This window comes from Onychomys torridus, chromosome 4, assembly GCF_903995425.1.
Source record: "Onychomys torridus chromosome 4, mOncTor1.1, whole genome shotgun sequence".
Lineage (NCBI taxonomy): Eukaryota > Metazoa > Chordata > Mammalia > Rodentia > Cricetidae > Onychomys > Onychomys torridus.
Genome location: NC_050446.1, coordinates 138,639,052 through 138,666,631, shown reverse-complemented (window position 1 = coordinate 138,666,631; position 27,580 = coordinate 138,639,052). Strand labels below are relative to the sequence as shown.

The 27,580-nt window shown below is 50.5% G+C and overlaps 1 protein-coding gene across 4 annotated transcripts in view; it reads left to right on the top strand.

Annotated features, from left to right (window-relative positions):
• The window catches only part of Cep250 (centrosomal protein 250), a 45,763-nt gene that overhangs the window by 13,259 nt on the left and 4,924 nt on the right, over nucleotides 1–27,580 (top strand). For 3 of the 4 annotated variants that reach the window (XM_036183677.1, XM_036183679.1, XM_036183680.1), the window contains 20 exons: nucleotides 512–619; nucleotides 1,079–1,237; nucleotides 1,621–1,799; nucleotides 2,330–2,512; nucleotides 4,167–4,311; nucleotides 5,273–5,419; nucleotides 6,153–6,383; nucleotides 7,499–7,692; nucleotides 7,899–8,026; nucleotides 8,218–8,387; nucleotides 9,948–10,115; nucleotides 10,503–10,637; nucleotides 12,787–12,909; nucleotides 14,649–14,782; nucleotides 16,567–16,705; nucleotides 17,364–17,706; nucleotides 18,620–18,741; nucleotides 20,147–20,267; nucleotides 21,458–21,579; nucleotides 22,193–24,793. In XM_036183677.1, coding sequence (XP_036039570.1) covers nucleotides 512–619; nucleotides 1,079–1,237; nucleotides 1,621–1,799; nucleotides 2,330–2,512; nucleotides 4,167–4,311; nucleotides 5,273–5,419; nucleotides 6,153–6,383; nucleotides 7,499–7,692; nucleotides 7,899–8,026; nucleotides 8,218–8,387; nucleotides 9,948–10,115; nucleotides 10,503–10,637; nucleotides 12,787–12,909; nucleotides 14,649–14,782; nucleotides 16,567–16,705; nucleotides 17,364–17,706; nucleotides 18,620–18,741; nucleotides 20,147–20,267; nucleotides 21,458–21,579; nucleotides 22,193–24,793 — 5,652 coding nt within the window. The remainder of the gene's footprint in view (nucleotides 1–511; nucleotides 620–1,078; nucleotides 1,238–1,620; nucleotides 1,800–2,329; nucleotides 2,513–4,166; nucleotides 4,312–5,272; nucleotides 5,420–6,152; nucleotides 6,384–7,498; nucleotides 7,693–7,898; nucleotides 8,027–8,217; nucleotides 8,388–9,947; nucleotides 10,116–10,502; nucleotides 10,638–12,786; nucleotides 12,910–14,648; nucleotides 14,783–16,566; nucleotides 16,706–17,363; nucleotides 17,707–18,619; nucleotides 18,742–20,146; nucleotides 20,268–21,457; nucleotides 21,580–22,192; nucleotides 24,794–27,580) is intronic. The other variant, XM_036183678.1, reaches the window with a different exon arrangement.

Below are 27,580 nucleotides of genomic sequence, written 5' to 3'. Positions count from 1 at the left end.
TGTGTCTTATGAAAGAGTGCAGCTGTGCCCCCAGACTTAAACATCTGTCAGAGACGTCACAGAAGTGATTCTCCAAGATGGGATGACAGAATCCCTGGCTTGGTTCTGTGTTTCTTTTCATCTCAACCCATTTTCTGTCATTGACTTTTGGTAACTGCTGAGCCCCTATCCACATGCACACCCTCGTCCCATCTAGGTTGGAGTCCACTAGAAAGCAAACTTGTGCTCTGTAATTCCCTTTTGTCAGGAATTTGCCGATGCAGACATCCACGGGGCTCAAGTAACTTAAAGTGAATGATGTTGGATTGCAAAGGGTTCACTGCTGGTAGAAAGGGTTCAGTCCTTTCGGTTTTTAGTCATCTATTCTCAGCCTTCTATTGCCATGTTACATTGTTTCAGATGGACAGGATGGTTGACAGATAGACAGAGTATGTCTTTGAATGATTTGGGGACAGGAATACGGAATCTCTGGAGAGTGTGGTGCTCAGGCTCTGTTCCATTCCCTTGCCAGGAGACAAACCACGCAGAGTTAGTGGAACAGGAGGCATCTCTGAGCAGGAATGCTCAAGAGGAGAAGTTGACCTTGCAGCATGTGCTCAAGGACATAACCCAGGCACTGGTAAGCGCTCGTCCTGGAAGGGACAGTGCCCTCCTCTCCGTGTCCCCTTGGTGCCTTGATTTCTAGGCTGAGGTTGGGCTGAAGTCATTAAGGATAGGTTCTCTCAGTGTGCGTGAAGATTGGGATCCCGGAGTATAGGTAAGCATCACGTCCTGGCACTGGGTACGGGCAGCCGCTCTAGCGTGTTGCTTGCCGAGGTTCTTAGGCCATAGGCTGAATTCCATCTTTGTCATTGCGGTGGCATTTTCTTCCCCTTCCCCTCACTTACTGTCCGAGAGAATTCTAGCCTCATTGCTAACTATACTTGAGTGACCAAACATGAAGAGTTGAAGGGACCAGTCTTGTCTTGCTCTTAGGTTCCCTTCCCTGTCCCTGCCCTAGGGGTAGGACCTGTGAAGGAACCCTTCAGGTTCTCCGCTCTGTAGTGCAAGTCTCTCGGTGACACTGGGTTCATTTCAGGCCTCAGTGGAAGAAGAGGACACTGTGACCCAAAGCTTAGATCGTGAGAGCTCAATGCCATTAGACTGTAGTGGCTTCTCCCCGTTTGATCCCCAGGACCCAGACAAGGCTCTTACTCTGGTGCGTTCAGTGCTGACTCGGAGACAGCAGGCTGTACAGGTGAGAAGGCCTGGAGCTGTTCCTCAGCCACAGGGGTGGGTACCCCCAGGCACATCTCTAGGCTGGAGAACCCCCGTCAGCTAGCCAGTCAGAATGTGTTCAGTTGCACATTAATTTCTGTTTGCCCAGTGGTGCTTGTGGCTTACAGGTGTATATATTCTCCACACCAATTGCATGTATGTATCTGTGAGTGCCGCTAAGCAGAGTCCTGGGAGAGTGTAAATGTTCCCCAACTCCAAGCCGCCCTCACTCTCCCTTCTGCCACTACGGCTGATTCTTTGACATCTCAGTTGGCCACATTTCTGTTCTCAGCTTGCCTTGGAGCCGTTCCCTTGGCTGTGGCTCCTTGCTCTTCACATGGTTCTGTGGCTCTGCTTCCACAGGACCTCAGGCAGCAGCTCTCGGGCTGCCAGGAGGCTATGAGCTGCCTGCAGCAGCGGCAGGGCCAGTGGGAAGAGGAGGGCAGAGCCCTGAGGGAACGGCTGCACGCGCTCACTGGGGAGCGGGATGCTCTGGCGGGGCAGACGGCGGACCTTCAGGGAGAGGTGGACTCTCTCAGCAGGTGAGTGAACAGGCTGCTTGCCCCTCCTTCCATGTCCAGTTTGGGTGTTTGTTTTTGAAAGGAAAGCAAAGCCTTCAACACTTTGTTTTGCTCTCTATCTGGTTTCACTTATGGGTTTGCAGGGCTGGGAATCAAACCCAGGACCTTAGGCTTGTTAGGAAAGCACTCTTATGACTGTGCTATGTTCTCAGCTCTCCAGTGTCTGGTTTTAGTCCTCAGTTAGCCACTTACCCATCACTGTCCTGTATTTGATTGACTCTTCCTGTTGTCCGAGATCCATGGATGCTTAAGGCTGTTTTGGTTTTTATTCTATTTCCTGTGGGAAAATCCTTTGGATTGGGTCTTTAAGATCATATAATAAATGGTTTTCTGCTTGAAAAAAAGTAATACGTGTGTGTGTGTGTGTGTGTGTGTGTGTGTGTGTGTGTGTAAGAGAGAGAGAGAGAAGTTGAAAAGAAGCAAGCTTCCCTCACCTTTTGCTCCACAAGGTCTTGTTCCTGCAGGATCTGTTCATCGCTGGTCTGTTTCAGGGAGCGAGGACTGCTGCAGGAGGCCAGGGGAGAGCTGCAGCGGCAGCTGGAAGTGCTGGAGCAGGAAGCATGGCGACTGCGAAGAGTGAACATGGAGCTGCAGCTGCAGGGGGACTCCGCTCAGGGGGAGAAGCAGGAGCAGCAGGAGGAGCTGCACATGGCCGTCCGTGAGAGGGAGCGTCTGTAAGTGTGCCCAGGCCTCTCCTCACCAGGGCCTTCCTTCAGGTGCACACCTCCCCCCACCTCTCTCCTCTGTCTTCAGAAGTAGAATGCCTAAAGCCTGCAATGGTTCACATTAGCTTACTGCTTCTTCCTTTGTAGAGGATGAGTTGAGAAGATTCATCTAGACACTGTTGAGTCCCTATAGGGACATGGATGGGACTGTGAGGGCTACAAAAATGAGTAAGGTATTAACCATGATCTCAAGGAGCTTGAAATCTAGAGAGAAGCCAGACAAGCAAACAACTGGGACACGAAACTAGAAGAAACATGGCTTCACTGGAGCTCAAGCTTGGTGTTTGGGACGCATATGAACGACAGTTAACTATCGAGAACCAGGGGCACCTCTCTGGAGGACGGGTAGACTTTGAGTGGGGCCTTGACCTACTTTAACTTGTAGAAAAAAGGACCCAGGGGACAGAATAGCAAAGAAAAGGAAGTGGGAGTTAGCTGGCTGGGACGTGATAGAAAATTCACTGGTCAGGAAGGGAAATCCAGAGTCAGTGCCCCCAAGCTAACCTGTAAATTCTACCAGGTAATGCTTCAGAAAGGAACTGTAGAGCAGGACAAAGGCTTGGTGCAGATTTTGGCTTTGCCACCAGAATGGATTAGTCTCTTGGCAAAATGGAGATGTTATTTGGAGAGTTATAGGAAAGATAGAGAAGTACTTCATAAAATCCTAGCATAGGGCTGTCAGGATGGCTCAATGTGAGTTCAATCCCCTGACTCCCATGGATTGTTCTCTGACTTCCATGTGTACTGTGGTTCCCTCCCCACACACAACTAAATGCAACTTATTTTTTGTTTGTTTGTTTGAGACGGGGTCTCTCTCTGTAGTCCTGGCTAGCCATGTACTCACCTGTTAATGCCAGCAGAGCCCTGGCAGCAGCTCTTCCCTTGGTGTAGTCCCCTCCTCTGTGCCTTATTCCTTGTGCCTGGTAAACAGTGGAAGCTGGAGGAAGCTTGAAGGTCTGCCAAAGGGTAGAGCCATGCCCATGCCCTGCACTGAGAGGACAGAAGACAATCTACACAGATACATATGTGTTTAAAATGTAGTCTACCTGACTCGATAATATAGTTAGATAAGTCAAAAGCCAAAGCTGTTGAAAAAGATACCAGGGTTTATTGGCTCACACCTGTAATCTCAACACTTGGGAGACTGAGGCAGGAAGATTGCTGTAAGTTCGAAGCCAGCTTGGGCTGCAGAGCAAGACCCTGTCACAATAAACAAAATAAACAGGGAAAACCCCACCTATTTATTTAAAGAGATGCACACAGGAAGTCTCCGCCATCTTTGCTTGCTCCGTCCTTCCTTCCGTTGGTAACCATTTCAGTTATTTCGTGTTTGTCTTTGCAGCCCACTCCATGCAGATACTCCTGCTTTCTCTCACGTTTTTGCATGGAAGGCAGTACACTGTTAGTGCTCTTACACACTGTTAGTGCTCTTACACACTGTTAGTGCTCTTACACACTGCTAATGCACCTTGCTTTTTTCACTTGCTCTTAAAGAGCTTTCCTTACTAGTTTTTAGTAACTAATTCCACATGTTTTTAAATAGGAAAATAATTAGATTCCTGTCCCAAACACTTCCCCTAGCTCCCTCTCCTTCCCTTCTTAGTCAGGAGACGCTGGTGAGCCTGGAAGCCAAACAGTCAGAATCACTAAGTGAGCTGCTCACTCTTCGGGAAGCGCTGGAGTCAAGTCACCTAGAAGGGGAGTTACTGAGACAAGAGCAAGTGGAAGTGACTGCAGCCCTGGCCAGGGTATGTGGCCTTCTCACTTGGAAGTTGTCTTCCCAGGAAAGGGCCTTGCTGGCTCATGCTTCACCCTCCAGACTTCAAATCTTCCTGTCTTACTCTTCAATCGCTAGTCTGCTCTGGCTCTTCTCCCTCCCAACATGCCCTCTTCACTGGGATTCAGTGAGTTTTCTAAAGTATAAATCTGGTTGTTAGTCTCTTCACGTCGCCCCATGGGGGCTGGAGGTGGCTCAGCAGTTGAAAGAGTGCACACGGCTCTCGCAGAGGACCCGAGTTCACTTTCCAGCACCCACATCAGGTGCTAACAACTGCCTGTAACTCCAGGAGAATCTGACGTCCTCTTCTGAACTTCATGGGCGTGGCACTCATATTTGTGCTTTTATTCACTCATAAGAAAAGAGACACAGACACATCTATACGCATGATTTAAAAATACATGTCTTTAAAAGAAAATTCAATAGCTTCTCAACTCTGGTATCACATTCAACACCTTTTGCCATCTGCTCCAAACTTCCCTTCCCAAGCTCACCACACTCCAGCTATCCTCTGCTCTTGCCACACGCATCAGCTGCCTTCTCGTCATCTTCTTCATGACTAATACACTATACACACTTTTCTTTCGTCTTGACTCCCAGAACCATCTTCCTGCCACTCACTGTTCCACTGTCCCAAGCATTTTCTCCTCTCCCAAATTGAACGGATGCCTCCTTTGAGTTTTCAGTTGTGTTTATAGTTTCTATACTGTCATGACAATCATAGTTTGCAAATCTGTGTTTCTATTCAGTGAGCACCTTTCTCATGAATGAATGAATGAATGAATGAATGAATGAATGAATGAATGAAAGACAACCTTGTTTAGAATGGAAGGAAGAGATGAGATGATATTTACAAAAAAAGCAGGTATTGGGAGCGTGTCGGTTTACTGTCCATGGAAACTCCAAGCAGGAAACTAACCTTCTGTTTTTAGGCAGAACAGTCCATTGCGGAGCTGTCAGCTTCCGAGAACAGCCTGAAGGTGGAGGTAGCTGATCTTAGAGCTGCAGCTGTCAAGCTGGGGGCCTTAAACGAGGCTTTGGCTTTAGATAAAGTTGGGCTGAACCAGCAGCTCCTCCAGGTGAGCCAAGAGTTGATTCTCAGGAGGGGCTGGGCCTTACCTGAGGATTAGCCATTAGCTGATGCCTGAGTAGGGAGAGTCCTCAGTGGACTGGGCAAAGGCAGGTCAGCTCCCAAGTGTAGCTGACGTGAACAAGAGGGGCATACTGTGCAGAGAGCAAAGGGTTGGACTTACCACTGTAGATCCCCTTCTCTGGACCTCCAGCCGAACCTTTGAGGACTAGGGAAGGGTCCATGTCCCTGGAAGCAAGGCTGAGTGTTTAATCCTACTGGGTGAGGCAGATCTGTTGAATGGCCCAAGTGCCCCCAAAATCACCTCTGTTGGTTGAAAATTTAACCTGTCGTTTTAGTAGGGAAAACTGCTTGCTTCCCGTTCCCCTGAGACCCAGAAATGTCATTATTCTGGGTGTTTTGTTTGTTTTGTTTTTGAGACAGTGTTCCATGCTACCAAGGCTGTGATCCTCCATCACTTGCCAAGTGCTGGCATCACAGGCTTGCACCACCACCTGGTATTATTCTGAAGTCTCTGAAAGCGAGATTTTGCCTTTTTTATCTCTGTCCCAGCATCAACCCCGTCTAGAATATAAACACCAGATCAAATGAATGGGTCTCTCCCTCTCTTCAAAGCACCCCCAAGTTCAGCTGTAGGTGGGCTCTGGGCACAGCCCTCAGAAACATAAGGAGCCACACCCATTGCCTTTGATGCCTTGCACTCCCTTCTTTCTGGCCAGTAGTTGGAGCAGGAGAAGCAGTCTGTGTGCAGCCGAGTGGAGGCGGCAGAGCACTTGAGAAGTGCTCTGCAGGCGGACCTGGAAGAGGCGGAGAGGCACAGGGAAGCTCTGTGGGAGAAGGAAACTCAGCTGCAGACTCAGCTGCAGAAGGCAGAGGAGACAGGGGCTGAGCTCCGGGCAGAACTGCAGAGTGTCCGGGAAGAAAAGGAAGAACTGAAAGAGAAATTAAGTGAGGTGAGAGACAGCTCCCTCCTGTCACAGTGTAATACATGCTCCTGTAAGCAGACAGGACTCGGAGAATGCCAAGGTCTTACTTAGGAGTGGCTTAGTGTGAGGGAGGTGTCTTCCCATTGCTTTAAGGAATTTCTGTTGAAGTCTGTCACTGATTCCGCCCCCCCTTCCTACGTGACTTTCCTGTATTGTCTGCTAGTACTTCATACATAGTTCAAACATCTACGGTTCTTATGCTGTTCCTGTTTGTTTGATATCCTTAAAGGCCAGCCTATGTTGTTTACTTAATTATGTATTTTGGTCTTTTGAGACAGTCTTAACTCTGTAGCCCTGGCTGGCCAGAATTCACTGTATAGACCTCAAACTTGTGTGTCCCACCTGCCTCTGCCTCCTGAGTGCCGAGATTATTAGATACCATATCCAGCTAAGGCCATGTCTATCTGTCTGTTTGTGTGTCTGTATTTGAGACGGTCTATCTGTATTGCTGTTGTTGTTTGAATCACAGTTGGAAGGGACATGTCCCATCATAGTGGGAAAGCATGGCAGCAGATGTCTATGTGGTGGCCGGGTTTGTGGCAGCTGCTGGCCTGCATCTTAGCCGCCAGGAGGCAGAGAAAGGGGAATGAAGTGTTCTGCTGGGCCTTCTCCTGTTGCCCTTTTAACTGGATCTGAGACTCCAGTCCATGGGATGGTGCCATCCATATTCAGATGGTTCTCCTCCTCCACTAACATCCTCACAGACACACACCCGGAAGTATCTCCTAGGTGATTCTAAAGCACCAAGCTTACAATGAAGGGTAATCCTGACCGCCATGCTTTGCCTACCAAACCTCTCATTGCCCTAAAACTTGAACAGAATCCATTCTTAGAGTCCCTTCTCAGGTGTATGTGTGGGTCCTGCTATCCAGAGCACAGAGCCTCTCGCCCATAGGAGAGCATCCTTTCTGACCTGGGGTCTCCAGACTGATTGATCAAGGAAATAAAGAGATGCCAGTTATTCCTGAGTCAGCAGGGCTCAGTGCTGAGTCCAGAGTCTCTGAAGACCCTTGGCCCTGGCTTGCCAGCAGCAGCCCTGGGCTTCTGCCTCACTCTGTGTCTCATTAATTTCCTTTCCTCAGGCACATCACCAGCAAGCAGCAGCTACAGCTCAGCTAGAGCAGCTGCGTCAGGATGCAGAGCGACAGGAAGAGACACTTGCTAGAGCAGTCCTGGAGAAGGAGGCCCTCATCCGGGAGAGAGCAGCTCTCGAGGTGCGCCTGCAGGCTGTGGAGCGTGGCCGACAGGACCTCACTGCACAGGTCCTGGGGCTCAGGTAGGACCCACACTTAGCTCAACCAAGCACAGAGAGCTTGGCGAGGCTAAGCCAAGCTCCCGGTTCCACGTGTAAGAACTCTAAATGAGCTGTAGACGTGCAGTTGTCCCATCACCTTCTCTGTGTAGCCTGTACTTCCCCAGTCCCTCTTGAGAAAGGGTCAGGGGCTTGATGGCGTAGAACTCTTGCTGATTCCTAAATCTCAGGTCAGCCAAGGAACAGCTGGAGAGCAATCTCTTTGAGGCCCAACAGCAAAATTCTGTGATAGAGGTCACCAAGGGGCAGCTGGAGATCCAGATTCAAACCATCACTCAAGCCAAGGAAGTAATTCAAGGTGAGAGCCCGCAGGAGGGGGCGTGCTGCATTTCATGGTGAGGTTAACAGCCAAGAGGCAATGGGAAGCTTTCCTCAGCCAGACTCAGGGCCTCTGAGTGGAAGGTGCTCGTGGGGCAGGAGGACAGGGAGGCTATCATTCGGTAAAAGGGGTGGGGCAGAGGCTCAGAGACATCCTTGTCTGGCATCTAGGGGAAGTGATGTGCCTGAAACTGGAACTGGAGGCTGAGAGGAGCCGGGCAGAGCAGGAGCGGGATGCAGGAGCCAGGCAGCTAGCCCTCGCTGAGCAAGACGGGCAAGCAGCTCTGGAGCGACAGAAGGTGGCCCACGAGGGCGAGGTGAACAGGCTCCAAGAGAGATGGGTAGGTGGTGGATGTGGCGGGGGACCAGGAGAGGCTGTGAGTCTCTTCAGTGAGTCTGCCACCTGCTGCCTCTTGGTCCAGTTTTTGCTGCTTCGAAGGGTGAGATTTGATCGCAGCATATAAAATCCAGTTTAATAATCCTCAACACCAGAATGCCTGTCTCTGTCTCAACTTCAGCCTCTGTTTTCTGAGACAGGGTACCTCCTTGTGGCCTAGCAGGCCTCAGACTTGAACAGCGTCTAGCTATTAAATAAGGTAATGTAGGAAAAGATACTAAGACTAGTTCTTGGTGTAGTGTGAACTCTGTATTTGTAAGCTCTCCATGTCTGTGTGTGTGTGTGTGTGTGTGTGTGTGTGTGTGTGTGTGTGTGTGTGTGCTACTTGGTATGTATAAAGACTTAAGCATGGACCCTGGGAGCAGCCATAGCACACAATTATAATCCCAGCACTCAGGAAGCAGGAGGCTTGTGGGTTCAAGGCTACTTGTGTTACAAAAGGAATACCTTTTTCAAAATGCAAAGAGACTTCCAGAAGTGATGGTGCATGCCAGCGGGCCCTGCATGGATGCCACACGGGCTCTTTGTACATCTGGGTTCCTTCCATCACAGTAGGACGGCTTTCTGTATTGCTAATGCCAACCTGTCTTCTAGTGACTTTCTGTTTGTCCAACTGAGCAGAGGACAGTTATCTACAGGAGGCAGGGTTGTCTGACTCAGTTCAACCATGATGTGGCTTTAAGAATAACAGTTGTAACTTATATAGGGATTACAAAGCACATTTGCATGTTTGTTTGTTTGGTTTTGAAACAGGGTCTCCTTTGTAGCCCTGGCTGTCTTTGAACTCACTGTGTAGCCCAGGCTGGCCTTAAACTCAGGGATCCACCTGCTTCTGCCTCCCAACTCCTGGGATTAAAGGCATGTACCATCATGCCCAGGTTATGCATCTTTTTTTGTTTTGTTTTGTTTTTTTGGTTTTTTTTTTTTTTTTTTTTGGTTTTGGTTTTTCGAGACAGGGTTTCTCTGTAGCTTTGGAGCCTATCCTGGACTAGTTCTATAGACCAGGCTGGCCTCGAACTCACAGAGATCCACCTGCCTCTGCCTCTGCCTCCCAAGTGCTGGGATTACAAGCGTGCGCCACCACCACCCGGCTATACATCTTTTTTTAAATTTGTTATTTTATTTGTTTATTTAGGGTTTTTTTTTTTTTAATGGGTTTCTCTGTGTAACAGCCCTTGGCTGTCCTAGAACTCACTTTGTAGACCAGGCTGGCCTCAAACTCACAGAGATCCGCCTGATGCTGTCTTCCGAGTGCTGAGATTAAAGGTGTGGGCCACCACTGCCTGGCCTATATATCATTTAAAAAAAAATCTCACTCGACTCTTAAGTTTCAGTGAGACAGATAAGGCAGGGATTGTTAAGCCTCACATTAGAAATGATCACCAGGCCAAGAGCAGTGCCCAAGTCACAGTGAGGCAGTGGGGAGATTCAAACTCCAAACCAGCGCTCCTGCCTCTTCTGCTCCCCACTGGCTCTAACAGTGTGGCTTCCTTCACATGGTCAGGGGAAGGAGCGCTCCTTGCTTCAGCAGGAGCTGGATAAGAGCCTGGAGACCCTAGAAAGGGAGAGGATGGAGCTGGAAGCGAGGCTGAGAGAGCAAGAGACAGAAACTAAAGCCATCTGTGCGCAGAGGGATGAGGAGCGAGCCGAGGCTGACCGCACCCTCTACCAAGTAAGCAGCGGGGAGTGTCAGAGCCTCGCCATCTTTGAGTCCCCAGTCTTTTGCCACTGCTCCGTTCCACTGCAGGGCTCGAGCGGGGCTTCCTGGAGAGAGTGTAGCGACCACTTTGCTGCTTGGGAGTGGGCTAATATGCACTAATAGCGGCAAGGGGGCAATATGTCATACTTCCTGAGGGAGGGCCAGCACTTACCACATCCTGTCAGCTTGCAAACCAGTGGCAATCTTTGCACTTCCTGGTTCTAAGTTAATGGTCTTAGACTTTCCTTTGCTCTCAGCCTTCATTCTTGAGGAAGAACTTGGAGCAGGTGTGATAAGTTTATGGCCTCCCGGGTGAACATGATAATCCAGAGCCATGAAGCCCTTCCTGCCTTTCCACAGATGCAACTAGAAACAGAGAAGGAGAGAGTGTCCCTCCTCGAGACACTGTTGCAGACCCAGAAGGAGTTGGCAGACGCCAGTCAGCAGCTGGAAAAGCTGAGGCAGGACATGAAGATTCAGAAGTTACAGGAGCAGGTGGGTGTTCCTGGGTCTGATCTTCTGCCTTCTCCTAAATGCAGGGATTACAGGGATTACAGGTGTGGATCACAACACCCGGTTTTATGTATTGTTAAGGATTGAACCTCAGGGCTTCATGAATGTAGGCGGAGTTTTCCAGTCCCAACCACCTACTCCCAAATAACTGACACAGAGGCTTAATATGAATTATAAATGCTCATCCAATAGCTCAGGCTTGTTACTACCTAACTCTTACATTTAAAGTAACCCATAGTTCTTATCCATGCTTTGCCACCTGGCTCATGGCTTGTTATCTCATTTTCTACATGCCCTGCTTCCTCAGTGGCTGGCTGATGACTCCCTGACTCCGCCCTTCTTGTTCCCAGCCTCCTCCGTGTCTGGCTGTCCTGCCTATACTTCCTGTCTAGCTACTAGCCAGTCAGCTTTTTATTAACAATGAAAGCAATACATATTTACAGTGTACAGAAGTATTATTCCACAATACATGAATACTAGGAGGCAGTTTTTAATTGTTTTATTTATTTATTCTGTGTGTGTGTGTATACATGCATGTGCACATGGCATGACATGCATATGGAATTCAACTTGTGGGAGTTGGTTCTTTCCTTCCACCATGTAGGACCCTGGAATTGACCTCAGGTTATTGCACTTGGTAGCAGCACCTTTATCCACCGAGGGTAGTTTTTGAAGGACACATGCATGAGATTTCACTGTCGTAGGGACCTGCAACAGACAGAGAGAGGCTTGGGAAATTCAAGGACAAAAAGAGGTGCATGGCTCTAGTGTGATAAATTTAGGGGAGAGGATCCTCAGCTACAGCAGGGAGAGGAGAGGATGAAAGGAGGCCGTTTTAGTCATCAGAGGAGCTTAGGTTTTGTTTTGAGGCCAATGGAAAACTGGTGAATGGCATTTTAAGAGCAGGGGGAACACATGATTTTTTAAAATATTTATTTATTTGTTTGTTTGTTTATTTATTTATTTTCGAGGCAGGGTTTCTCTAGCTTTGGAGCCTGTCCTGGACTAGCTCTGTAGACCAGGCTGGCCTCGAACTCACAGAGATCCACCTGCCTCTGCCTCCTGAGTACTGGGATTACAGGCATGCGCCACCACCGCCCAGCAAAATATTTATTTTTATGTTATGTGTATGAGTGTTTTGCCTGCGTGTGTGTGTGTGTGTGTGTGTGTGTATACCATGTGCATGCCTGCTACCTGCAGAGGACAGAAGAGGATGTCAGATCCCCTGGAACTGGAGTTACAGACAGTTATGAGGCACCATGTAGGTGTTGAGAATTGAACCTGGGTATTCTGTAAGAGCCAAGTGCTCTGAACCACTGACCATTTCTCCAGCCCCTGTGATGTATCATTTTATATATTTCTATACATATCTAAATATTTATTCTTTTATTCTCATCTTTTTGTGGTTCTGGTGATCAAACCTGGAGATTTGTACATGTTAAGCAAATGTACTACTACTAAATTACAATATAGCCTAGAATATCTTTTGGAGGCTCTCTTATATAGCTCCCACCAGCTTCTGCCTCCTAGTGCTGGCATTAAAGGCATGGCCTGGCTAGGGTATCTTTTAATGCAGTACTTGACCAAATGAAAGTTTTGTGTGTGTGTGTGTGTGTGTGTGTGTGTGTGTGTGTGTGTGTCTGTGCACACGCAACCAAGTACAAGTAGGGGTATGTTCAGGAGGCTGTTAGCGGGTCTGAGTAAGAGTCAGTCACAAACTCTCAGCCTGTCCACAAGGTTGGCTGAACCATGCAGTAGTGTAGAAGGAGGAGGGATAGGCTGTAAGAATAGAGCAGGCCGGGCAGTGGTGGCGCACGCCTTTAATCCCAGCACTCAGGAGGCAGAGCCAGGCAGATCTCTGTGAGTTCGAGGCCAGCCTGGTCTACAGAGCGAGATCCAGGACAGCCTCCAAAACTACACAGAGAAACCCTGTCTCCAAAAACCAAAATAAATAAATAGAATAGAATAGAATAGAATAGAATAGAATAGAATGGAAATGATATACATTGCCAGTTCCTGGCTCAGCTTTGCCAACTCAATAGAAACAAAACACAGTATTTTACAACACAGATTTCAGGAGCTAGCCCCCGTGAAAGCTGCTCTGCACTCACTGATTCTTTCTCTTCTGTAGGAGACTACTGGCATGCTGCAGAAGCAGCTTCGGGGAGCACAGCAGGAGCTGAAGGAGGCAGCCCAGCAGCACAGGAAGGAGCTTGCTACCTTCCAGAAGGACAGGGTAGATCTGCAGAAGCAGGTCTGTCCCTTTACCTGCCCCTCAGCCCTTCCCAGCACAGCCAACCCTCCACTCGCTTCTGTAGACAAGGCTCCTGGTGCTGCTGCTTGAGCTTGGGAGGACAGGGACAGCTACAGAATCAGTGCCGAGTTGAAGGGTGTTCAGAGCTGAGCATGTGCCTCTCAGTTCTGGGGTTGTTATTAACCCTCCTTCTCCATGGGTTCTGCCAACAGCTATTCTCTAAATAACATATAACAACTGCTTACGTAGTTTTTACATTGTGTTAGGTACTGTTTACATTGTATTCAATGTGGTAAGTCATATGGAGACGATTTACAATGTATAAGAGAATGTGAATAGGTTATAGTCAAATTCTATATAGTTTAATCCCAGCACTTAAGAGGTTGAGGCAGGAGGATTGTTGAGTTTGAAGTCAATCTGAGCTGCATAGTGGGATTCTGTCTCTAAAACAAGAACAGGCTAGGAAGATGGCTCAGTTGATAAGGTGCCTGCAGCAGGTGCATAAGGATCAGATTCGAGGCCCCCACGTGAAAAGCTGGGTGTAGTGGCAAGTGCTGGTAATACTGGGGCGGAGACAGGATCCCTGGAGCTCACCTGCCAGCTAGTCTTACTGAAAGTAAACCTCAGGGTTAGGGAGAGACCTGCCGTAGTGAAAAGATGGAGAAGGATAAAGACAAACACTAACCTCTGACATCCACACACACATTTGCACTCACATGCACACACACAAGCATACAGTTATATGTCCAGAACAAAGAGACCCCTCTGCGGTTTATAGAAACGTCTGTAAACTTGGATGTCCAGAGGAGATGTTACAGGATGCTGGGACTACTGTTATCTCTGGAGTGACCATAAGCTGACTTCTCAGGCAAGCCAGTGTCGGTCATCTTTCCTGTCCTCACTCAATCTTATGGCTGTACCTACCACATGGCTGCTCCTTCTCATAGTCCAAGAGCAGGGGATGTTCTGAGTTTTATTTAAAAAAAAAAAAAAAAGTGTGTGTATGTGTATGGTCACTAAGGTCTTGCCCATCGCTTTGCCTTGGTATAGTTGTATTCAACTAAGATTTTTATTTGTGTCTACATTTATGTAGCATTTATAAGGCTATGGAGACAAACAGACTGAAGAGTTTGGGAGAAAGGAATGATTAAGAACAGGGTATGGTAGCTGGGTGGTGGTGGCGCACGCCTGTAATTCCAGCACTCGGGAGGCAGAGGCAGGCGGATCTCTGTGAGTTCGAGGCCAGCCTGGGCTACAGCCAGGGCTGTTATATAGAAAAACCTTGTCTCAGAAAACTAAAAAAAAAGGGAAGAAAAAAAAAAGAACAGGGTATGAAGCTGGGTGTTGGTGGTGCACAACTTTGATCCCAGCACTCAGAAGGCAGAGGCAGGCAGATCTCTGAGTTTGAGGGCAGAGCAAGTGCCAGGAAAGAGAAACTCTGTCTTTAAAAAAAGAAAAAGAAAAGAAAAGAAAAAGAATGGTGTGGGTGGTGTGCAGTTTGATAGTTCAGAACTGTCTTCTACAAATTGCTGACCTGCACAAACATGTCATGGCGTGTGTTTGAGTGTGTACACTCAATATATGATGAATGTAAAAATGAAGACAAACTAGTGTAGGGACTAGTGGAGACGGGCCACTGACTAGTATGGCCTCCAGGAGCCTAGAGGCCTAGACTAGAAGCATGTTCCCACTTGGCTGGTGGGCTTTGCTGTCTCAGCCTCGTGCTCTTAACCTTCCAGGTGGAGGACTTGAGGTCGCAGCTGGTAAGGCAGGATGACTCCCACAGGCTGGTGGAGCTAGAGATTCAGGAGAAGGCGAAAGAGGCTCAGGAACGCAGCCGGATTCAGAAGGAGCTGGAGAAAGAGAAAGCCAGGTAAGCTAGACAGCCAGAGGGGTGGCTTGCCTTCCAGGTGTAGCCACAGTGGTACTGACTGCTGTGCAAGGTTATCTCGCCGTGTCTCACTCTGGGTACACATGTAGCCACCTGGAGTGGACCTGGTCTCTGCTTCAAATCTTATACTTGTTTCATTTAGTAAGTATTTAGAGAAGACCATTATGTACCATTGTCTTATGACAGCATGGTCCCTGCCTCAATAGAATTATATTCTGTGGGGAATGTTTAATCAATAATTTTTTAAACAAACTGGTTTTTTTGTTTTTTGGTTTTTTTTTTTTTTTTTTTTTTGGTTTTTCGAGACAGGGTTTCTCTGTGTAGCTTTGCGCCTGTCCTGGATCTCACTCTGTAGACCAGGCTGGCCTCGAACTCACAAAGATCTACCTGCCTCTTCCTCCCAAGTGCTGGGATTAAAGGTGTGTGCACCACCACTGCCCGGCTTTTAAACAAATTGTTACAGATGATTACATCTGTAGGAGTGGAGGAAAGAGACAAGGTGCTGAGAGAGAGGACCGCTTTAGAAAGATATAGGGAAAATCTTTCCCAGGAAGTTGTGTTTAAACTGAATGCTAAGCCAGATGTGGTGGCTCACACCTTTAATCCTAGCACTCAGGAGGCAGAGGTAGGCAGATCTCTGAGGCCAGCTGGGTCTACAACATGAATTCCAGGACAGCCAAGGCTACATAGAGAAACCCTATCTTTAAAAAAAAAAAAAAATTAAAAATTAAAAAAAGATAAAAAATAAAAATAAACTGAATACTAGGACTAGCGAGATGGTTCAGCTAGTAAGCATGCTTGCTCCCAAGCCTACTGACCTGAGTTTGATCTTCAGGAGCCACATGATGGAAGGAGAGGACCCACCCACTCCTGAAGGTTGTCCTTTGACCTCCACATGCCCCTCTACACACACAGTAAATAAATAAACAGAAGGCTGAAAGTTGAAATGGGGCCACCCATGCAAGCAAAGAGATTCTGTTCGGTCAGAGTAGAAGCCCTGAGACAAACGAAAGCATGCCATGTTTGGTGCCACCAGACGGTGGTATAGTTCATGTTTACTGAAGTCCTTAGCAAGGAGCTTGTGGGTTACATTCAGCGGGAAACTGTAAAGATTTCAAGTAAGGAAATCAACATAATCAGATTGCTGGTGTGTTAGGAGGGTTAGTAATGGCCTGAAACATGGATGGCATGAGCTCATTCACAATGGGGAGCAGCATACACTCAGTGCCCTAGGGGTCTGAGAAGTGGTGGATCTTTCTGATGGTGACAACTGAGTCCTAAAGACAAGTCAGGAGGCTGGTGTAGACATCCAAACGAGAGCGACTGCGCCATGGTAAGGAGCAGGGAAAGGAAGAAGAGAGGACCTTAAGACAGTCATAGTTGGAGATTGGGTGTGGGTAGACGAAGGGGAACCGAAATGCTCATGGCTTCCATGCTGTGACACCATAGATGAATGGTCATTCACAGAGCCAGCAGGGGACAGAGTGGGAGATGATTGGGTGGGGAACTGGGGGCACAGAGGCATGGGAAGTTTGGATATAGTGAATTTGGAAATGTGCATGTATATGTGTGGACTTCATAGAGAAGAATGAAGTGGAGCTGAAGTGAATCCTCATGTGTGTGAAGTTCCTCGGAGCCCTTACGGTGTGGTTTACTGACTCTAGTCACCGTTGCTGACTGTTTTAACAAGCGGTGCTATGATTAGAACAGTCGGGTGAAGCATGCTCTCGCCCCGAGAGAATGACCCACCTCTCCCCCTGTTTCAGCCTGGCACTGTCGCTAGTGGAAAAGGAAGGAAGACTCCTTGTTCTGCAAGAAGCTGACTCTGTCCGACAGCAGGAGCTGAGTTCTCTGCGTCAGGACATCCAGGAGGCTCAGGAGGGGCAGAGAGAGCTCAGTGTGCAGGTACCCACCATGCCTGAGCCTTGCCTTCTGGTGAGGATGCTCTTAGACGGGCTGGATGGATTGTTTCTGTCCTAAGAACAAGACAGAAACAGTAGGGGAAAAGCAGGGCTGGGCAGGCCAGGTGGGAACCTGACCCAGAGATGAGCTGTGGCCCTGTGGGGAGCCTGACATCCTGAACAGTGTTCAGAGTGCCCTGTGGGCCTGATTCACGCAGAAGCTCTTGCAAATGTGTTTTACTGGCTGGCAGAATGCGGCAGGGGAACCTGGAGGGCATCAACACATACCCCACCTGCAAGGACTTCCATACTCGGCTTGCTCGCTGAGACCTGGACCTGAGCCTGGAGGAAAGATGGAGTTGAGAAGGGGAGAGAAGGGGCTGGGGCCGCCTGCTAGTCTTCGTGCAGTCCGACCAGCTCCATGTTGAGGTTTCAGGACAGAGTTCTGACCACAGCAGGGGCTGGGAACAGGGCCAGGGCCTCTTAGCGTAGCCTGGGCACTTGTGTCGGGTGTTGGTCAGCCCAGTTGTCAGAACTACTCATTTCAGGGCCCTGCTACCTGCTGCAGAGCTGAGCCTGCTGGACCTCTCCCCGTCTGGTCAGGGGCGGGAGGATTGGGGAGAGGGTGCCACTTGCTCATGGAGTCTCCTTCCTCCTGGCAGGTGGAACTACTGAGGCAGGAGGTGAAGGAGAAGGAGGCTGACTTTGTAGCCCGGGAAGCACAGCTGCTGGAGGAGCTGGAGGCCTCACGGATCACAGAGCAGCAGCTGCGAGCTTCTCTGTGGACCCAGGAGGCCAAGGCAACCCAACTGCAGCTGCAGCTGCGCAGCACTGAGAGCCAGCTGGAGGCACTGGCTGCCGAACAGCAGCCCGAGAACCAGGCCCAGGCGCAGCTGGCTAGTCTCTGCTCTGTCCTGCAGCAGGCCCTGGGGTCTGCGTGTGAGAGCCGGCCTGAGCTGCGGGGCGGGGGCGACTCTGCTCCTGCCCTGTGGGGCCCTGAGCCAGGTGAAGAAGCCAGACGAGAGGAGCTAAGTCTTGTGGGCCAAGGCCTGGGGAAGGGAAGGGGATGTAGCCCTCTTGTAAAATGGCAGCAAGGTTAAGGCCATGGATGCTGCAGCTGATCCCGGTAGCCTGAACCACGGTCTGTGTGGTAGCCGGCAAGCCACCTAACTTCTCTGAACTTGGTTTTGCTTGACTATAAAATGGAAGTGTTAAAAGTCCTGTCTTTGCTGGGCGGTGGTGGCTCGTGCCTGTAATCCCAGCACTCGGGAGGCAGAGCCAGGCGGATCTCTGTGAGTTCGAGGCCAGCCTGGTCTACAGAGTGAGATCCAGGAAAGGCGTAAAGCTACAGAGAGAAACCCTGTCTCAAAAAAACTAAAAAAAAAAGTGCAGAGTCATTCTCAAGTACATAGTAAATTCCAGGCCAGCCTGGGCTTCGTATATCCTGTCTTTAAAAAAAAATAGGGCCTGGGGATTTAGCTCAGTGGTAGAGCTAAAAAAAAATGTACAACTTGCACTTGAAAGCATAGCAGCCAACAGCCAGCATTATGTAATGCAGCAGTTCTCAACCTGTGGCGAACTCTTTGGGGATTGAATGACCTTTTCACTGGAGTCGAGTATCAGATATCCTGCATATCAGATATTTACATCACAGTTCATAACAGTACCTAAATTGCAGTTATGAAGTAGCAACGAAATAATGGTATGGTTGGGGTTACCACAAGATGAGGAACTGTATTAAAGGGCCGCAGCCTGAGGAAGCTTAGAGCCACTGTGCTAATGGAAGTGTACGAATGAACCACCTAGAAGGGATTCTTCGGAGAGAGGGAGCCAGCGGGAAGGCCAAGGCCCTGTCTGCGGAGAGATGACTGCTTCTTCTTGTGGCAGCCAGGTGAGAAGAATTTTCCTCTTTCTTCAGATCAGAACGGAGCGAGGAGACTCTTTAAGAAAGGGCCCCTCCTGACGGCGCTGTCCGCTGAGGCTGTAGCATTGGCTCTCCAGAAGCTTCATCAGGACCTGTGGAAGGCTCAGCAGGCCCGGGTATGTTCTCTGCCCTCCTCCTCCTCTTCCCCCTCCTCCTGAGTTCCCGAGATGCTCAAACAGACTTGTAATGTGGAGGAAGAAGGGTCAAAGGGTCCTCATCCTGAGCTCTGCCCGTTATCATTCTTCCTGCGTCGCTTACTGCCCTGCAAACATGGCTGAAGCATTTGGAGTGCCTGAGCCTTGTGTTCACTCAAAAAGCGGGGCAGATAATGTTTCCTGCCACTGCCATGCTGCCACCAATTCTGCCACCCTGCCACCACTTCTCCTGCCCCTGCCACCACACAGCACCCCACACCACCACTGCCGTGAGCAGGAGTCTTGAAGGAGCCTGTGAACCCTAAACCTTTCAACATAACACATGGGTTTGTTGATATTATTTCTTACCAAGAATTTAGTCTTAGTGCCAAATCCTCTGGGGAGCATTGGAATTTGAAGTCACTGCTTACAAGAACATCCTAGGCTTAAGGCTGAGCTAACTCCACTTCACTATGTATGCACCTGCCAGTCAGTGTTGAGAGCTTCCTGTGTGCCAGCCACTCAGAGCTGGTGACACAGAGACATAAAGACCCAGCCGCCTTCAAGGACCAACAGAAGGGCTGCCTCAGACACAGCTAGAGCACTGTTGGGACTGGGAGGGAACGTCATGGGGAAGAGGTGGCTCTTCGGAACTCTGAAGGAGGCTCTTGGGGGAGGAGTGTGGCCTGGAATAGGACACTGAGCCGTTATTCCAAAAGAAATAATCCAGGTTCGGTGGCACATGCCGGTGGTCCCAGCACTCGGGAGGCTGAGGCAGGAGAATTGAGAATTTGAGACTAGCCTGAGTTGTTTATTGAGTCCCTGTCTTCCACCACCACCACCACCACCCCGCCGCCAAAGAAATAAAAATAAAAGATTTGGGCAGATACTAGGTGTGGGGCCTCAAATGTCTGTAATCCCAGCACTCTGGAGGTGGAGGCAGGATGATGAGCAGGAGTTCAAGACAAGCCTGCATTTTGTAGCCACCAAGATCACCTGGGCTACATGAGACTGTCTGAAATAACAACAAAAACCTAGGCCCTAGGGCGCCCCCAGGTTCCCCTCCCTGCAGGGAACTAAACGCACAAGAGTTGAGAGCAGTGGTTCTCAGCTGTGGGCCGCAACCCTTTGGTGTCAAACGACCTTTTCACAGGGGCTGCATGTCAGATATTTACAACTCGTAACAGTAGCAAAATAACAGTTGTGAAGTAGCAACAAAAATAATTTTACCGTGGGGGTCAGCACAGCATGAGGAACCGTATCCAAGAGTCACAGCATTAGGAAGGTTGAGACTGGTTTAGAGAGCAGGTCCTGATGGCAGGGCCTGTGTGTGGGCAGTGTTTGGGCTCCAGAGATCTTGAGCTCAACCCCGCCCTTCCTTTCCCAGGATGACCTGAGGGACCAGATCCAGAGGCTGACACAGCAGCTGACTGATACCGAGGCCCAGAAGAGCCAGGTCTGCTCGGAGGTGCAGGACTTGGAAAGACAGCTGTCCCAGAGCCAGGAAGGTGAGATGCTGGGAGGGCAGGCTGAGAGGAGGCAAGAGCAGGTGAGACAGGAACAGGGAGACTAGCTAAGGCACCTGTGAGGGCAGAGGAGCCTCTTCAACTCTTGTTCACTTTGCTGGGCTTTTGTGGACCATCCTGGAAGAAGGAGTTAGAAGGAGCCAGTTTGGGAAACTGATAGAAGTTCTTGCCTGGGCTGCTGTTAGTCTCTGCAGGGAGTTGTTTCTGGTTTTGCTTTTTAATTGTTAAAATTGCATTTACTCTGTGTGTGTGTGTGTGTGTGTGTGCGCGTGCATGCGTGCGTGCGTGCGTGCGTGTGTGTGTGTGTGTGTGTGCGCGTGCGCGCGCACGCGCGCGCCATGGCACACATAGAGGTCAGAGGGCAATTTGTGGAAATCAGTTCTCATCTTCTATCAATAGGTTCCCCAGGGATCCAACTCAGGCAGTCAGGTGTGGTAGTGAGAGCCATCTCACCAGCCCATGCAGAAGATTTTTTTTTCAAGCATGAAATCCTGGTGACCCTGGGCCAGAACCATCAGAACATAAAATTGTGTTTCTTTTCATCATTTATCCATGTTACTTATTTTTATCATTTCCCACTGCACCCTCAAAATTAGTCTTTGAGGACAAAAGGATTACAAACTTCCTGTGAGAAGGCCAGGAAGGGGAACGGGGAAAACATACCGTCATGTCCCTCTGCCAAGGGCTTGGAGGGGTGGGCACCACTTGGAAAGGAGAGGAGCCTCAAGACTGTTCCCTTTTGAAGTTCTTGCAGAAGGAAGGAGGTGAGCCTTTTTAGGCATTTGAGGGTTCCCTGAGGTCCATATGAACAGCTCTGGGGTGTCTTCAGACTTGAGGGCCTCCAGGAACCTCGTACAAACTCATATAATTTGGGGCTAGAAGGGGCCCTGCTGTCATGTCTGGAGAACTCATCTGAGGACCCCTGGGAGATCAGGATGGGGGAGTGTAGGATGGTAAGCAGGCTGTGCTGCACCAGGGCTCGCAGCAGACAGGTGTGAGGCCGGAAGCGGCTGCAGGCGGGCGGGCGATGGCACAGCACACTGGGTGTCATTTTCTCCTCCTTGGCTTTGTTCCCCTTTGATTCTGACCCCCGTCCTCCGTCTGCCTCTACACCCCTGTGTTCTCCCACCTGCGACCATGCACCTGACTCCGATATCTCTGCTCTTTCAAAGAGAAATCCAAGTGGGAAGGGAAACAGAACTCCCTGGAGTCTGAGCTGAGGGACTTGCATGAGACAGTGGCATCCTTGCAGAGTCGCCTACGGCAGGCAGAGCTACAGAAAATGGAAGCTCAGGTAAAGTGCCCGTCTGGGGAAGAGTGCCTCAGGAGTTGTGTTTAGAGTTCAGGGTTCTGCCTCTCAGACCCACTGTGGCCTGTGCTCATATGCCTGGCTTCCTTCAGCAAGTCTCAGAGTCCCATGACTCTTTCCGCCTTCCCACTAGTAAGGTCATGGTGAACCTTCACCTAATTACTTTTCTGAATTAAGATTAGACTGTTATTCCTTGATCTACAAGATCAGGGTCTAGAATGCCTCTTTGCACCAGGCTGTCTTCCCTGGACACAGAGAAGCTCTAGAAGGTTGTAGGGACTCTTGTATAGCATCAGCTTAAGTGGAATATATCACTTCTTCAGTTCTTGTTAAGGCCTGGTCACTGATGGTGCCACAGAAAAACAGGCCAGTGTTAGTGTGACAGCACCAAGAGAATCATCCGGCCGGGCGGTGGCGCACGCCTGTAATCCCAACACAGATGCAGGCACAGAGGCAGGCAGATCTCTGAGTTCAAGGCCAGCCTGGTCTACAAAGTAAGTTCCAGGACAGCCAGTGCTATACTAAGAAACTCTATCTCAAAAAAACAAAATAAAAAGGAAATAATCTTGTCTTAAAGCATTTTGCCTCTTGTTTCTAGAATGAGCGAGAGTTGCTACAAGCATCCAAGGAGAAGCTGACAGCCCAGGTTGAACATCTGCAAACATGTGTTGCAGAAGCCCAGGCTCAGGCAAATGCAGCCGGTGTCCTGGAAGAAGATCTGCGAACGGCTCGCTCAGCACTGAAACTGAAAAACGAGGAGGTAGAGAGTGAGCGGGAGAGAGCCCAGGCTTTGCAAGAGCAGGGCGAGCTAAAGGTGGCCCAGGGGAAAGCTTTGCAGGAGAATCTAGCCCTGCTGGCCCAGACCCTGTCTAACAGAGAACGGGAGGTGGAGACCTTGCAAGCTGAGATCCGGGACCTGGAGAAGCAGCGGGAAATGCAGAAGGCGGCTCTGGAACTGCTCTCCCTGGACCTGAAGCAGCGGAGCCAAGAGGTAGACCTGCAACAAGAACAGATTCAGGAGCTGGAGAAGTGCAGGTCGGTCTTAGAGCACCTGCCCAGGGCTGTCCAGGAGCGGGAGCAGAAGCTGGGTGTGCAGCGGGACCAGATCAGAGAGCTGGAGAAAGATCGGGAGACCCAGAGGAGTGTCCTGGAACATCAGCTCCTGGAACTGGAGAAGAAGGCTCAAGTGATCGACTCCCAGAAGGGTCAGATTCAGGATCTGAAGAAGCAGCTGGTGACACTCGAATGCCTGGCCCTGGAACTGGAGGAAAGCCATCACAAAGTGGAGGGCCAGCAGCAGGTGATTGCGGAGCTGGAGGGCCAGAGGGAAATGCAGAGGGTGGCTCTAACCCATCTCACCCTGGACCTGGAAGAAAGGAGCCAGGAGCTGCAGGCACAAAGCGACAAGCTCCAGGAGCTGGAGAGCCACGGCAGCCATCTGGAGAGAGAGCTGCAGGAGAGGGACCAGGAGGTGGAGGCTCAGCGCCAGCAGGTGAAGGAGCTGCAGAAGCAGAACGGGCAGCTGACTCAGGACCTGGAGAGGAAGGACCAGGAGCTGATGCTGCAGAAGGAGAGGATTCGGGTTCTGGAGGACCAGAGGACGCTGCAGACCAAGATCCTAGAGGAGGACCTGGAACAGATCAAGCATTCCTTGAGGGAACGCGGCCAGGAGCTGGCCTCTCAGCGGCAGCTGATGCACGAGCGGCCAGACGATGGGAAGAGCCCCAGTAAAGCCCAGCGTGGGAGCCTGGAGCACTTGAAGCTGATCCTGCGGGATAAGGAGAAGGAGGTAGAATGCCAGCGGGAGCGCATCCGGGAACTTCAGGAGCACACGGGCCAGCTGGAGCAGCAGCTTCAAGGCCTGCACAGGAAGATGGGTGAGACTAGCCTGCTCCTGACCCATCGAGAGCAGGAGCTAGCAACCCTGCAGCAGCACCTCCAGGAAGCCAAGGAACAAGGAGAGCTGAAGGAGCAGGCTCTTCAGGGTCAGCTGCAGGAGACCCAGAGAGCTCTGGCCCAGAGGGACCAAGAACTGGAGACCCTTCAGCAAGAACAGCAGCAGACCCGGGGCCAGGAGGAAAGCATGAAGCAAAAGACAAGTACTCTGCAGGCCGCTCTGGAGCAGGCCCACGTGACGCTGCAGGAGCGTCAGGGGGAGCTGGAGGAGCACAAGGGACAGGTGCAGAGGCTCCAGGAAGAGCTGGCAGTGGAGGGGCGGCAGGTACGGGCCCTGGAGGAGGTGCTGGGAGACCTCAGGGCTGAGTCTCGGGAGCACGAGAACGCTGTGCTGGCCCTTCACCAGCGGTGTGCTGAACAGGCCCAGGAGCATGAGGCAGAAACCAGGGCCCTGCAGGACAGCTGGCTGCAGGCCCAGGCCACACTTACAGAGCAAGAACAAGAGCTGGCGGCTCTGCGAGCAGAGAATCAGTATTCCCGCCATCAGGAGGAGGCTGCATGGGGCCAGGCGGAGGCTCTGCAGCAGGCCCTCAGCAAAGCCCAGGCTGCCTTGCAGGACAAAGAGCAGAGTCTCCTTGAGCAAGCTGAACTGAGCTGCACTCTGGAGGCCAGCACCACCACCTTGCAAGCTACCCTGGACACCTGCCAAGCACATGCCCGGCAGCTGGAGGAGGCCCTGAGGATGCGAGAAGGTGAGATCCAGGCCCAGGCTCTCCAACACCAGGAGGTTATGCAGCAGCTCCAGCAGGCCCTTTCCCGGAAGGAGGAAGAGCTGAGGCAGCAGGAAGAGCAGAGGCAGCTGCTGGAAAAGGCGCTGGCCCAGAGGAGTGGAGAAAGTGGGATCCAAGAGAAGCGAAGTCTGGAGCAAGAGAGAGAAGAGGAGACAGGGGGCCTTGTGGAGAGCCTAAGGGAGCTACAGCTGGCTCTAGCCCAGAAGGAAGAAGAGATTTTGATGTTGAGGGAGGCCCAGCAAAGGCAGAGTCTGGAGGCCTCTTCCCCAAGCCACAGAGCCTTCCCAGTGGAGAAGCCAACTCCACAGCTGCCCCCAGTGCAACAGGAGTTGGAGCGACTGCAGAATGCCCTGAGGCAGACGGAGGCCAGGGAGATCGAATGGAGGGAGAAGGCTCAGGACTTGGCACTGTCGCTGGCCCAGAGCAAGGCCAGCATCAGCAGTCTGCAGGAGATAGCCATGATCCTCCAAGCCTCCGTCCTAGAGAGGGAGTCGGAACAGCAAAGGCTACAGGTGAGTCACTGCGTGGAGAGGAAGGGCACGGGACAGGGTTCCTTAGCCGAGCTAAGGGCTGCCTGCCTGTGGTACCTCAACGAGTGAGAACATGGAGCTGGTGAGCACCTCCATACCTCAGAGCTAGCGGAACAGATGAGCAACTGTAGTCATTGGGGTCCATGTCTGATAAAGGAAGGTCAGTGTGCTCTGAGCACGCTGCTGGGACACCCAAGCTTCCCAAGGGTGGGTACCAAATGGCTTCTTGGTAAAACCAGTGTTTAAGGAGAAGTTGGAGGGGACTGGTAGGGAACTAGCCAGGCAGAGTGCAGGTGTGGCTTTCTTGGGGAAAGGCAGAAGAGACATGAGGAAGGAGCATAGGAGGACCTGAGAGAGGTTCCAGTCACCCGAAACACAGAGGGTGTTGGCAAGAGACGAGAGACAGCCAGGGCTCCTAAGGACTGGGTCACTAGTGGGAAGTGGGTAGAGGAGTTAGGAACAGTTCAGAGTAGCATGCACAGCAGACTCGGGAAGACAGGCGACGGACAGAGGTCCCAGGAGAGGTGGAGACTAGGGTAGCAAGTGTGAACAGGGTAAAGAGTGGAGCAGACTCCGGAAGACAGGAGACGGACAGAGGTCCCAGGAGAGGTGGAGACTAGGGTAGCAAGTGTGAACAGTAAAGACAACGCCAAGGGTTCTGGCCACGAAGTTGGAGCAAAGCAGGGTTGAGGAAGGTGAACTCGGCTTGGAAGCAGAGCGAGGCACCTGGGGACACACGAGGGCACGTTCCAGCAGGCAGCTCAGTGAAGAACAAGACAGTGCCAGCAGCAGTGTGGAGCTCAGGGCTGTGGGAGGAAGGATGTAGAGCTTGACAGTAAGTCAGTTGATTATTAAATACAGTGGTTCTCAGCCTGTGGGTCGAGACCCCCTTGAGGTCAACCAGTCCTTTCGCAGGGGTTGTCTAAGACCATCAGAAATATCAGATATTACAATTCATAACAGTAACAAAATTACAGTTGTGAAGTAGCAACAAAAATAAATTTATGGTTGGGGTCACCACAATGTGAAGAACTGTATTAAAAGATTGAGGACCACTGGTACTGTTCAGACTTTAGTGTGTAACATTTAATTGGGGGTCAAGCTCCCTGCCTCAGTTGTCTCCATGCCCCAACACTGAGCCCGAGACCCCCGTCTGTAGTGATATTTGTTCCATCCATGACCTTGGGCTATAGGGCGAAAGGAGGCAGTGCTTCTTCCCGTTGTACAGACCTCTTAAAAGGAGAGGGAGGGAAAAGGGTCACGCCCCTTCTCCCTGTCCCCTGCTTCCCGGTGTGCTGGAACTGCCGGTAGATGGGCTCCCGGTCAGATCAGAGGACAGCTTAGCTGTGTCCTCTGTTCTGTACCCGTGAGTGTATTTCCTCCAGTTACATCCTAATGAATCCCAACTACCCACTCGTTAAATAGACTTAGCTGGATTGATCTTTACACTCGTCTACAAGGCTAGCAGGGGAGTGAGCTGGGGGAGCTGCTTCCCTGCTCAACATGGACAGCTCTGTCTCCACACAAACTTAATCTGCCTTACTAAGGAAACTGACTCTGTCACTCAGACACAAAAATAACTCCTGGGGCCTCCTCGCCTTCTGGGAGGTCACAGGCTCTGCCCTGGTGAGAGGGTAGTGTGTGAAGAAGGAATTACGCTGACCAGTGGGGTTGGGCTCCTGGATTTGAGATAGGTTCTGTAATTTACTGGCTGTTTGACTGGCCGAGATTTCACTTTAAAAGCCTGCGTTTCTTGTTTTTTTCCTTTTCTTTCTTTTTTGCTTGGTTTTGGTTTTTTGTTGGTTGGTTGGTTGGTTGGTTGGTTGGTTGGTTGGTTGGTTGGTTTCTGCGACAAGGTTTCTCTGTGTAACATCTCTGACTATCCTGGAACTCACTCTGTAGCCCAGGCTGGCCTCGAACTCACAGAGATCCACCTGCCCCTGCCTCCTGAATGTTGGGGTTAAAGGCGTGCGCCACCACCCGTCATCAAGCCTGCATTTCTAATGGATACGTAGGGAACGATGGTTTCAGTGAGGCTGTGTGTAGCAAGTGATTTTGAACATTTTTTTATTTGAGGGGTATGTGTGTGCTGTGGCACATGTGTAGAGGTCAGAGGCTAGCTTGCAAGAGTTGGTTCCCTCCTTTCACGGAGTGGGTTCCCCAGATTGAACCCCGATCATCAGGCTTAGAAGAAGACAGGCATCTTCACCCACTAAGTCATCTTTCTCCCTTGGAACTCATCTTATTTCCGGGCCTATCCTGCGGCATAGCAAAAGGGAGGCATGAATCTGGGCGTGAGGACACTGCCTAGCCATGCTCTCAGGTTACTGAGTGTTCTGTCAATAACATAACAAGACAGAGGCAGTCTGCCCACTCCCGACCCAGATGCTACAGAAGCATCTTGTAGAGGCAGCCCTCTGTGGTGGTCCTGCCTTTGTTGTTGTTGTTGGGTTGTTTTGTTTTGTTTTGTTTTTTGAGACAGGGTCTCTCTATGTATCCCTGACTGTCCTGGAACTCACTCTGTAGACCAGGCTAACCTTGAACTCAGAGATCCACCTGCCTCTGCTTCCTGAGTGCTGGGACTAAAGGCTGCACCACCATCACCTGGCTGTTGTTGTTAATGTGTATGTGCATGTCTGTATGAGTGCGTGCCATGTGTGTGTGTAGGTGCCTAAGGAGGCCAGAAGAGGGTGTTGGATACCCTGGAGCTGGAGCTAGAGGCAATTGTGAGCCATGCCATGTGGGTGCTGGGAACCAAATTTGGGTCCT